Raw genomic sequence first — 12,349 nt, forward strand, 5'->3', positions numbered from 1 at the left:
AGCAGGCTATTCATGTGAGCTCGTTCTGAGCATGCGCTCTAAACATCGCCCTCAAATATGGCGTCCAGTGAATACCTCCTATACCTACAATTCATAGATTATGGTGAACATCGCTCTGACAGACTTTCTGTTGACTCTAGCGTTCCCCAGGGCTCTGTGCTCGGACCTCTCCTTTTTTTTGTTGTTTATTAATGATATAGTACACAGGGGTGGAACTCATGAAATGTATTTAGGAGCAGCCACGGGAGCAGCTGAAACCGCCGTTCTGGAGCAGGCTGGGAGCAGCTAAAACTTCATTCTGGGGCATTTTAGGAGCAGCTCAGATCAGTTTCCATTGCACTTCACCTTGTGTCTTAGACGAGCACGGGAGCAATTTCAATTCTGCTTAGCAGCACAGATGAACATGAGTGGTTGGGGACCTAGGTAGATGGGATAACACTGTAACAGATGCGAAAACTTGAAACTTTGTGAGCCTTAATGAGAACCAAAAAGCAACTACCATATGTTTCTGAAGATGGTGTCCTTGATATTCTCTGAGTGGTATTCAGCTGTTCAAGATGCAAATCAGCACTGCTTATCGCACAACCCACACGTGCTCGACATAGTAATTATATGTGCGAACCTCTTGACGTGCGAAAGCAACGGACGTGCAGTTGCGTGGAGGAACAGGGAAACAAATTTCGAGTTTATCCTATTGTGCAACTCAATACCGAAGCAGCAGACTACGATTAACGGAGTTGTCGTATTCGAAGCGATTAGCAGGAGCAAGGTTAAAGAACGCCGAGCAGGTCTACCGCTCGCGTGAGAGCTGCTGGCCGGCAAGGTTTCGGATCGGACCGCGTTTCAGTCCTATCAAATCACAATTTATCTTACGGGAATGCAGTTCCAAATTCTAACGATGAAGTGCTAAAAGGAATATTTTGCTCATTTGTTTTCAACTGGCTGACGTCCGGATCCCGGGCCGCAGAGCCTCAGGCAATCTGACGCTTAACGACTCGACCTCACCTCGGCCGACTTGCTTAACCGCTTATGGTAGAAGAATAACAATCCAGTCGCAGGTGTAGCACTTCGAATCCGATCCCCGAGTTTTTTTCGCGCGCTTCCGACTAGGGATACACAGGGAGAATAAACAGAACAAAGGATTGCAAGGCCGACCAAGCTAAACGCGCTAATCGTTGCCAATCGAGTCGATAAAAACCGAAACCAAGACAAAATATTTTTTTTTTTGGCGCACGTCGTGCGATTTGGTGCATAATGGCGCAAGGTATTGGCTGTGGCGCAGTTTCCGTGAAATGGCGCAGGATGGCGCAGACAAATGCGTTTGGCGCGAAATGGCGCAAATGGCGCAGCCGTTCCACCCCTGAGTACAAGATGTTCCGGTAAAAATTTTATTTATTTATTTATTTACTTCTCAAGGAGGGCGTTGTAGGACGGGCTTCTAAACAATGACTGAAACGTACAATATGGATCAAGTTATACGCTGATGATTGTATAATTTACTCAGAAATAACTAGTGCTTCCGATCAACTTTTGTTGAACAGAGCTTTTCAAAATATTGCGGAATGGTGTACGAAGTGGCAAATGACCATTAACTTTGAAACAAACAGTTTTCATAAAAATTGCTCACAAAAGAAATTCTTCAAAGTTTGTTTACAATACTAATTATATTATCCTATCGGAAGTAACGCAATATAAATACCTTGAACTATGTATCACTCATAGTCTTATTTGGATAAAACAAATTAATTACGTGACATCTAATGCTCTTCGAAAGTTATTCTTTCTTAGAAGGACGCTAAGACTTTCTACCCCTTCCTTGCGTCTTCTAACATATAAAGCGATAGTCTTGCCAACATTAGATTACGTGGCTATCGTTTGGGATCCCCTCACCAAATTAAACATTAACAAGCTCGATCGTGTGCAGAAAAGGACAGCTCGCTACATTTATAATAGCTTCGGACATACCTCTATAACCAAAACTTTTAACCAGGACTAACTTAGTCATTACCCCACAGAAATCGGAATTCTCAACTAAAATTTTTGTATTAATTAATAAATGAGCATTATAGGAGAGATCTGTCTCACCTAATAAACTTCTCATCAGGCTACGCTACTAGACGAAGGCATGTCCTAACAATAACTCCTATTCGATCACATAATAATTGCTTCAAGTACCTACTCGTTTTTCTCGCGAACAGCGACTGATTGGAATAACCTTTCTGAAAGTCTTGTTATGCAGCCATCATTGTCTTTATTTGAATCCCTCCTAAATTAGTTTTGTCCCTCTGTAAAATACTTGTTCTTTTGTTTCTCCGACTTGTCTGCTATTTTGTATACCTGCCCCTCTTATTCACCAAATGTATCCATCCACCTGCTAAATTTCTTAGAATGGATGCTTGGGCGAGTTGGATATTCATGTGGTAGGAGAAGCGCTAAAGTAGTCTCACTCACCCTCATACCAGAAAAACGGTCACTCACGTCGTGCTGACTTTCAACTCAAATTGTATTTTCGTCTTCTTTCGTTTTTCTTTTATCAGTATTAAATGTCATCTCACTTCGTTCTCTTCTGTACAAAACCATTAGCAATTTCTATCGCACAATTACCTTCGAGAATCAAGATATAACAATTCTTTTTCCGTAAGCGTTATGGATGGACTACTAACACAGGTGTCACTCCTTTTTATGATGTTAGCTGCCTCTATTATCTCACGTGTTAACTGATGATAGTTCTTTCCGATTATGGTGCTATTTTTGAAGTCCGCGGCGCACCCACAGTCACGGCAGTGAATGCCCAAAAGTCCTGAGTTTGCTAATCGGGTGTTGTTGTTGTGTTCCCTTAATCTGTCATTAATACATCTTCCAGTTTGTCCTATGTACTGTTTGCCGCATGATAGGGGAAAGGAATAAATCACTCCTTCTAAGCAAGGTATGTATGGGGTTCTATGCTGTCTTGTGCAGACGGTATTAGTTTTTGGTATAGCGTTAACTTTTTTACATAGGCCTGATATTTTAAATGGGGCGGAAAAGACTACATCGATGTTTGCGCGATTCCCAATCTTCTTCAGGTTATGAGAAATGTTATGAATGTAGGGGATGACTACCGGTCTCTGGTTACTGAATCTTTCGCGTGGCTTGCGGGATGTGATTTGACCTTTTTTAATCTGTTTAAGGAGACTTTCGGCGACTGAAGTTAATATATGTGAAGGATATCCCGCACTTAGTATCCTAGATACTTGTCCTGTGCAGCTTGTTAGGCCTGAATGCGGGCAGGACTTGAAAATGGAGTTTTTGAAGCACTGATTAACTATGCCTCTCTTTACCAATTTGGAATGCGCCGAATTATAATTGAGGAGTGGTTTTTTCCCCCTTGGCTCATACGACCAACAGACATGACGGGGCTGAAGAGACAATCTTAGGCCCAGAAATCTTGAGGATCCTAGCTCTGGAAGCTCGTGCGTAATCTCCAAAGGGTTTAAGCATGTTTTAAACTTGACGAGCACATTGGGCACATGAATCGGGGAGGTCTTTTTCGTTGGTGTCCAGGAGTATCAAATAGTCATCAACGTAGTGGAACACCTTCACAACAGTCGAGGAATCTAAGCTCTTTCGAAGCAGTCTGTCGTGGTGTGCTAGGAATAAATCACTGAGAATTGGCGCTATGCAGGATCCAATGCAGACTCCCTTTTTTTGAAGGTATGTGTTACCGTTCCAAGACACGAAGGTAGACCTGAGGTAAAACCTGAGCAAATCAAGAAAGTTGTTTTGGGAAAGTCCTGAGGTATTCTGGAAAGCTATGGCACCATACGAGTCAATGCTGTCTTCAATGCACTTAAAAGGCGTACCTGAGGTAAAGCGTAGTATAGGTCTTTGATGTCAATTGAGAAGGCCTGGTATTGGTTGGCACTGTGTTCTTGTAGAAAGCTGATGACCTCATATGAGTTTTTTTTACCAAAAAGGGGTCATCAACTGTTAATAAATTAAGTCTTTTTTGTAAAAATATAGCCAAAGCTTTTAGCCAGGTGTCTCTTTCTGACACAATAACTCGCAAGGGACACTCAACCTTGTGCGTCTTGGCGCTGAAAAATATTTCTAAGCTAAGGTGTTTGCTTTTTTCATAAGAAGGGCAAGGCTGTTATATTTAGGTCCTGAAGGAGCATTTTAGCTTCACATTTTACTTTTGCTAATGAGATGCCGTCGTGACGTTGGAACACAGATTCGATTGCTAAAAGGGCTTTTGCCCCGAACTCCTTTTTGGGCATGACAACAAAACCACCTTCTTTGTCTGCTGGTATTAAGGTTAGGGAATTCTCCTTCAAGTAATTTTCAACCTTTTTGATTGGCAGATGTCTTACAGAAGGTTTATGTAGTGATAAAATGTATACGCCCTCTGAAGTGCATCTATCACACTCAGATAAGGAAGCCCTTCTTGACACTTGCCTTACTAGAGACAGTAGCTCAGGTGCCGATTTTTTGGGTTCTAAGGCGAACTTGGGCTCCATACTGAGAACGTGCTGCACATGTTGCGGTAACTGTACGTCTCCAATGATGTGTACAAGATTGCAGGGACTCGTGGTTTTCTTTGGTGTGATCGCGCGAAGATGGTTTAGGGTGAGACGCCACAGAAACTCCGTCGTTCTTTCAGTAGTGTAAGAAATCTCTCGCCATCTCTTTTTTCCCGCTGAAGGACTTGCATTGTCACGCAGTTTAAAGTGAAGGCAATCACGGTAATGTCTTGTTTGCCTATGCCACTCGGAATGTAGGATCTTGCATACTCTCCTCCCGTGACCTACAGAGGGGGTAAAGCCCCCAAACAGCTCCTTGACTTCGGGGGGTAATATTGTCACCCGGAGACAGTAACCGTAGGATGCTACAAATACCAAAACATCACTCATACAGCGATATCTCAAACGGATGACCCTATTTTTCAAGAAAAAGAGGCGCATTTGGCAGAGATGGTCACGTCTTGTTTCTCCGAGAAGGAGAGGGAACGGCCTTGCGTCTTCTCCGCCTCGCCGCCTTGAGGGAGCGAAGCAAAGAGGAGGAAACGAGATATCTTCACGTCACGCGCCTCATCGGCCTGGTTCAATCTCGACCTCTTTTTCCAAAAATATGGCCGTCCATTCGAGATATTGCCTTACGAGTAGTGTTGTAGGGATTGTAGTGTCCCGCCTACATCTCCTGCATTGTTTTTTCTGAAATCCAAATTTCAGTTCACCTTCCCTTTAAGAATTTTTTTTTTTTTAATTTTGTTCTTTTCTGTTTTTTTAATTACCCAATTGTTTTTTTACTGTTGTATAATCTGCACTTGCTTTTTGTTAGTATGCTTATTCTGTCACATGTTTATATTTTTGTAGTCACTTATCTTTATATTGAACTAGTTTTGCATTGTTGCTTTTTCACACTGCATTCTATCAGGCTAACTGTAAGGGGGCAGAGACATTGTCAAGTCACTACAGCGGCTGTTTTCTCTCTCCCCTACTCCGCTGGAGAAAATCAAATGATTATTATCTGGGTTTTCTGTTTGGGTTTCGCCGCTTTCATTCATAATTCTTCCAGTCGTGCCGGAGCACCGGGTGCAAGCTACCACTAAATCGTAGCCTGCCGGCGCAAGCTACCACTAAATGTTAGAGGGTGCAAGCTGTTGCAAGCGTCCATGTGCTTTTCATGTGCGGGTTTATGAATAGTTTGTGCTGCTCCGATCAAGAGCATCAAAATCGATTTAGATCGATCATTGAACAGAGCAATCACACTCGCAAGTAATCCTTGTTTGTTCATCCGTGTTGATGCATTTCAGCCTGTTGAAGCTCATAAGGGGATGGACGAGATGTTGTGCGTTAGTTTCATAATAAAGGGAGTATCTCACAGGGCACATTCTTTTGTTTGATGCAAAAGAATTTACCTTCAAAGCCCATGTACAAACTGTTGAGTCACAACGTTGGATGGGTTGTTTACCAACTAAAGAAAATGCCATCTGCTAGGGCGTAACATGGTCGCACACAGGATAAATTTCTCAAACATTTTGCACGCCTCCCCTCAGATGTGTGCAGAAGTGGCTTCTGGTTGACTTGCTCGTTGTGTACTCAGCTGAAAATGTATTTTACATGATTCTAATATTCAGTTGCCATTACTTTTTACAGCTGGCTGGCCCATGTAACAATGAGTTCAATGGATTCTGCATCTGTATGAGTTCTGTACCATGAAATAAATATTTAGATGGAATTTAAATCCTGTCACTCTTCTCTAGTTGACTTGGCCACAATATTATTTTTGTGATTCATTCTTCGTTATACAAACACCAGGCACACACAAAAAAAAAAAAAAAGCAAAAACAATTGTTTTTTTTTTTTTTTTTGGGGGGGGGGGGGGGGGGGGGGTGACTGAAAGCTGTGACACATTGCTGTTAAAAGCACACATTAGAACTCATGCTGGCAATAAGTCCCAGTTTTCGGTCTTATGCGAAGAGCAAGTCGTCCGCTTCTTGCGCAGGAGCTGCGGCAACGTCAGAACAATGCCGAGCTCTGATTGGCTTTGACTGAAGGAATAGTGGGTAGACTTCAATGCTAGATGCCTTGACGTGTACCCACTAATTTTTTTCAATCAACCAATGAGAGCTCGGCGCTTCTACATCATCACACCCCCTGCAAAGAAGCAGATGACTTGCTTTCCGCATTGATGTTTTAAAATTGTATATGTAAAGCATCAAATAAAAAAGACCCCTCTCCCCCTTCCATGAACGCCAAGCATGATTGGCTATGTTCGCGAAGTTGTGTGCAGTGCAGACGAAGGCAAGCCCTAGGAAGGCGGGACGGGGGAGGAGGGCAAATGGAGGGTGAGGGGAGAGCACTAGCAACGTTAGAGAGGAGGTTTATCTCTTCCTCCCCAATCTTCCTAGTGCTTGAGCTTTAGTAGTCTGGTCTGAAGAGCTGGTTACGAATGGGATGGAAAATCGCACCTGCAGATTCCAAACGTGAGCGCCCACGAAGTTGGCGTAGTTTCCCAACTGTACGGTGATGACTTCTCGAGTTGACATTTTTTTCGTTATTTACACCTCTCAACACATGACACGACGCTCCCTAAAAAAGAAGCATCACTGATTCACCGCAACAAGGAAACAGAAGTTTAGCAACACATGTCCGAAAGCGTTCGCGCACAAAGCTAAACCGCTAAACTGGCTAAACCCCAACCGCTCGCCGCCCCACTAACCCCACCTTCTGGACTTGGCGATTTAGTTGACTCGACTATCATAGCAAATATTTTGCAAAAATATAAATACAAATTTATGTATTTCTTCTCATATAAATAAAATTTTACGAATTTGATAAGCTGATGCCCATTCATGGTTTCTAGTTTTACGACCGCTAGAAGTAGCCGCGAAAATATGTATCCTAGAGTATCATGTTGGCCACGCTGTATGATATTTTGTTCAAGAATACACAAGTTTCGATGATTTCGTTGTTGGTCCTCAGCCTTGGGCGTCTGATATTGCGCCCAAATTCAGGTAGAAACGCTCTACATTAACCCACGAAACAACCAGAATGGAATTCAAGAATGCCGTGTTCAACGCCGCGAAGGATGGCAAACTTAAGCGCCTCAAGGTAAGCCACCGAAATCGAGTGTCATCGCCGAGCGTTTGCAGTCCCCTAGTTTCGTTTGTTAGGCTTAGGTGTTCTTCTATCGGGCCAGGGACAAACCTGGACAAACGCTCTCTTGGAAAGCAAGCGAAACTGCCTGTGATGTGTTCTGTACGTCGGATTGAACCTCTAATATCAGGAGCTCGGAACGCTGCCGATGCGGTTGTTTTCGTGGCGTACCGCCCAATCGAAACGATAGAAGCGTCGCGTCGCGACTGTCTTATCCTCCTCTAGGGCTTGGCTATGTCTCATTTCCGTAGCTCGTGTGTGTTTGCATTTTGTAAACAACCTCGCCGTGCTCGTAGTTTTCCCTCATACCACAAGCCAAGCGTGACTCTGAGGTTTCCGCTCCTATTTCTTTCTTTCTTTGTCGGTTGTGCTGGGCGTGTTTCCAGCCTAGTTGCGTTTTTGTGCCCGAGCACAAACACACAAGTTGCAATTGTCACATCGTTGACTCACGCTATTGGTACAATCGTCTCTGGCTGGGGACGTACGAATTGTTCGCGACGCCTTAACATCGTGTGTCGTTGTTTTCACTGCGATGGGTTCTTTGTGGTGCTGTCAACTCTTTTTGTTACGTTCTATTTTATTTTTTCTAGCAGCGGGTGGGCCCATGGACGGACGCACAATATTATCTTTCGTAGTGTGTGTGTTTTTGTAGATATCGGTGGCAGCCGTTGCCAAGGGGCCGGTCCCACTTAGAAAGCCGTTTTCGTAGTGTGTTCTGAGGCTACGCAGAGATGCCCCAAAAAGTATTCCGGAATATAAGAAGTCATACTACTATTACTGCTGTATATGTATTTTAAGGCCAAAATTACTGAGATGCAGAAGTATGATGCTTGACTCTGAAGATTTGCCGCAAGGGGCTATATTCTGATTTCATTTTATTCTTATTTGCACAGTTCAGGCACATACACGGCAGTGTCGAGGCGAAGCAGAGAGGTTAAAGCCCTTACGCCTGCTTGCCTGCTGCCGTGTACACTAAGAGTCACAAAAGGAGATCCAGAAAACTAAAACAAGATGTGACAATGAAATGAAATCATGGCAGTGAAGCTAAATACAAGGTGAGAAAAATGAAAGTTTGCACCAGAATAGATAGATTATCTCTGGCTCGAGGAAACTTACAAAGAAGCATCGGACTCCTTAGTGAGAGTATTGGAATTTGCTCTCGCTTACGCATATATTGCGATTACAACACGTGTGCGGGCTCTTCAGGGCCGTTTCGCCGTGCTGACCGTACGAATTAAATAATTGCTATTTATAGACATTTTTCTTATTTGGTAAGGATGATTATTATTTGTTGTGTGCCCGACGCAATGCGCTCCTGCCCAGGTTTTTTTGGACCATCGGCCCAAGGAGGAGGTGGAGATGCTCGTGTCTGCGACAACCAACGGCGCCACCCCGCTGGTCATGGCGTCGCGCAACGGTCACCTGGAGGTGGCGGACTACCTCCTGGAGAAGTGCCACGCCGACATCGAACAGGTGCTGTCGGGTTTGCTCACCGGTGGCCAGAGAAAAAACACCCCAAAATCTGAGTTTACATAGATTGTTATTTTTGCGCTCTAGTTACGACACCCAACTGGTGTTTTTCACACCCTATTCCGCTCGTGCATCGAGAGTGGCCCCGAAGCGGCAACAAATGACGTCACAAAAGCAATCCAGGGTGACACGCTGTAGGACGTCGCAATCCCAAGACGGGCGGGCGTACAAGTTTTGGAAAAAAGCACAAGAAAACGCGTCCAGTATTTTATGCTGTATTTTCAATGCTACCGTAGCTTCCACAGTGTTGTGGCCTCCTCTTCTGTTTCATTTGCATGCGTTCATGCAACTAGCTTTGACAGCTGGAGCGTGGCGAAAGCTACACTAGCCTTGACGACGTAGTGCAAAGATGGTTGATGCTTTGTAGAAAAATAGCTTTAGTAGAACATTTTTCTGTGCTTCAGTAATGACGGTTAACGATACAATGCTTAGAGTTGAGAAGTTGTAGTAGGCCTTTTATGGACTCCAGTATGTTCACCATATAAATTATCCAATGTCTAAACTGGTATCGCAGGTATGCTCCAGCCTTGCTGCATGATTGCTTCATCAGCCTTTTTTAAGTACAGGCTCTACTTCAACTAAAAAATAATTGTCGAAGCTCTTGAGATCTGGATATCTGACAATTTCTGGGGTGCTGAGGAGGAGGAGGGGGCAATTGCTGCAACTTTTGTTGTTCTGTGCACTTTCTCTACTGCACAGCAGTGATTTTGTTTGCAGGCATTATGCAGTTCCGTTGCATAGTGCCACACAAGTCGGCCAAACACGACGATCTGGAGTGTTGTGCTTTTTCAAAATCGGCAGTGTTTTGTTTGGCGGGGGTAAAACTTAAAAGTGGGTTGGACATAGTAGGGGTGGACAGTCAGCCAAACTGGTGGACGACAAAACCACTGCTGCCCACTGTGGTTGAGAACGCTGCCGGGGGAGCCTCGTGAAATAATAAATGCCATAACATTCCTTTCGCCGCCTGACACCGCGGAATGTGCGAGTAGCTCGAGCGGTAGCTTCGAGTTCCCACTGCACGAGGGCTCGTGCAACTGAGGCGCAATCGTAAGGAGCTCGTGCTTGTGTCCACTATTTTGCAGGGATTCCACAGCTTCCAACAGAGGGCACACTTTCGAAAAGGGTCTACAATAGAAGTCGTACGCTTAATGGAAATCTCATAAATTCTTCGCAACAGAAGGGAGCAAGCCTAAGAGGCGATCACTGAACAGGAGCCGGAAAAGAGTGCATTTGAAAAGGTACAGAAAACCAAGCTGGGGTCGTTCTGTTACCACCAAGGGCCGAGCGAGGTTCGTCTCAGTTTAGTCGTCAGAGTTAGGGCCATTACGAAAAGAAAAAGGTCGTCGCATTTCGACGCGGTCTGCAGCGAAGCATTGTAGAAACATAGTACCGTTTCCGGCCTTATTTTGCGAGACATTGCTGGCAGCGTGCGTCGTTGCGAAGAAAAAGTAAACTCGACGAGCGATTGCACGACTTGGAAGCATCGCGGCAAGAAAAATGTGCCCAACCTTTCATCCGCTTTCTTTGTTTGGTTTTTTGCCGCCCCTTTTCTTCGTTCTGTCGGGGCCACCGATGTCGGTACTTAGGATTCGACTTGCTCCACTCCCGCTCTATTGACGTTATTAGGTCAGCTCGGTTATGGAACTCCGCCCCGGAGGGAGGTTGCGCCAAGCATCGCCTGCGAAAGGGCATGCATATTATTATTGCCAACGTCACCGGTTACCCTTCTTTGTTTCTTTCGGGCGACAGACTATTTAGAAATCGTCCGAAGCTATTCTTAGGACCGTAATGTTTTTTAAAAAAATTGCCCGCTCCGTTTGTAACATGTTGCCCCACATGGCTGTGCGTATCTAAACAGGTTTGGAATCCTCGCCTGTTGTGAAGCTGGAGGAAGAAGCCTCTGCACGCGGGCAACGCATTTACGGCAGATTCACCGAGTTGCCAACAGAGAAATCTTGATGCATTTCACCGTTTTTGAAAGCGTAGGGCCGACGGAGGCCATGGTCCCAGTGAGCCGATCTGTGCGTCGGAGGGAGACACGTGACTTGTATCACTAGTTGCTTGCGGTGGTGTCTAAACCACGGGTGCAATAAAGAGGAAAGACTTTTTGTCAAGAATTTTTGAGTGACGGCTAGTCTCCGAGGGGTACAAAAGCAACATCTGGGGCACACAAAAGGGGGTTCGGGTGACAGGGGCGTTCTTCCTTCCCCTCTTCTCCAACCGCTTGCGTTACCCTCTCGCCCCGTAGCTTCGGTGAAGGCCGTCACGTGCCTCGCCTTCGTCGCCCTCATTGGCTCAAAGGCGGACGATGCGTGCCTAATGCACCGGGCAAACAAAAATCCTGGTGTGGTTTCGAACGCGTCCCTTTGCACAGTGTCTGTCTGTGGTGAGTTCTAGAACTGAAGTGATCTATGCAGGGGTGGAAGCGCTGCGCCAATTGCGCCACCCTGCGCCAATTCACTTCCCTGCTCCAGCCTGCTCCAAAACGCCAATTTCAGCTTCTTTTTTTTTGTGTGTGTTTTCTCTAAATTTAGCGGAAAACGGTCGGCCACTGGCCACCATGTGGTGTGCACTTTTGTTTGGGCGTCAGTGCGGGAGACTCGTACCAACTCGACTGGGGCTCCGAACCACGTGTAACCGCAGTGCGAGGAGTCAATTTTAGTTCATCGAGAATGAGATGTCGATTTTGACTACAAAGAGCTTGATATACGAACACATCGGTTTGGTTTCGGGCATAGTTGGTTGGCGCGGTTGGAGCGCGCATGCAGTTGCCCGTGGTCCCGATTTGCCGTGATCGTGGAAGTTGGTGCCTCGGCACCGGTGGGCTACTTCGGCCATCAACATGAGCAGAAGTAAGTGGTCTTTACTAGCTTTACCTGTCATTTGGTAGCGTAGCATATTTTGACGCTTAGCCTTGAAGAATCGCGAGCACAGGCACATGCGTTCTCGAGCTCAATTTGTCTTGTCAAAACGAAACCAAAACCATCATTGTGTGCGCGTGTTCGCGAATGTGCAAGCTCTCGTGTGTTGTTTCCCACCGTCAGACCACTGGCGAAAACAATACCCGCAATCTTAAGGGAGTTGGTTAATTGGCTGTGCTACACACTTTTTTTTTCTTTCCTTTAGCGTGGAGGAGTGGGAGTTACATCAGAAATGCCGTACAACACTCCCGCGCTGCC

General features: G+C 45.3%; 2 protein-coding genes across 4 annotated transcripts in view; one reads left to right on the forward strand and one right to left on the reverse strand.

The window, feature by feature from the left end:
- The window catches only part of LOC8043646 (protein misato homolog 1), a 78,143-nt gene extending 70,924 nt beyond the window's left edge, over positions 1-7,219 (reverse strand). The window contains exon 1 of one of the 2 annotated variants that reach the window (XM_029992790.4): positions 6,953-7,219. In XM_029992790.4, coding sequence (XP_029848650.3) covers positions 6,953-7,030 — 78 coding nt within the window. In that variant the 5' untranslated portion in view covers positions 7,031-7,219. The remainder of the gene's footprint in view (positions 1-6,952) is intronic. The other variant, XM_040220128.3, reaches the window with a different exon arrangement.
- Positions 7,220-7,380: 161 nt separating this feature from the next.
- Positions 7,381-12,349, forward strand: part of LOC8043645 (protein fem-1 homolog CG6966) — a 40,744-nt gene continuing 35,775 nt past the window's right edge. The window contains exons 1-3 of one of the 2 annotated variants that reach the window (XM_029992792.4): positions 7,507-7,595; positions 8,534-8,695; positions 8,964-9,113. In XM_029992792.4, the coding sequence (XP_029848652.2) occupies positions 9,000-9,113 (114 nt within the window). In that variant the 5' untranslated portion in view covers positions 7,507-7,595; positions 8,534-8,695; positions 8,964-8,999. Of the gene's footprint in view, positions 7,596-8,533; positions 8,696-8,963; positions 9,114-12,349 lie in introns of both variants that reach the window. The other variant, XM_029992791.4, reaches the window with a different exon arrangement.

Source organism: Ixodes scapularis, unplaced genomic scaffold (assembly GCF_016920785.2).
Source record: "Ixodes scapularis isolate PalLabHiFi unplaced genomic scaffold, ASM1692078v2 PGA_scaffold11__112_contigs__length_91849675, whole genome shotgun sequence".
Lineage (NCBI taxonomy): Eukaryota > Metazoa > Arthropoda > Arachnida > Ixodida > Ixodidae > Ixodes > Ixodes scapularis.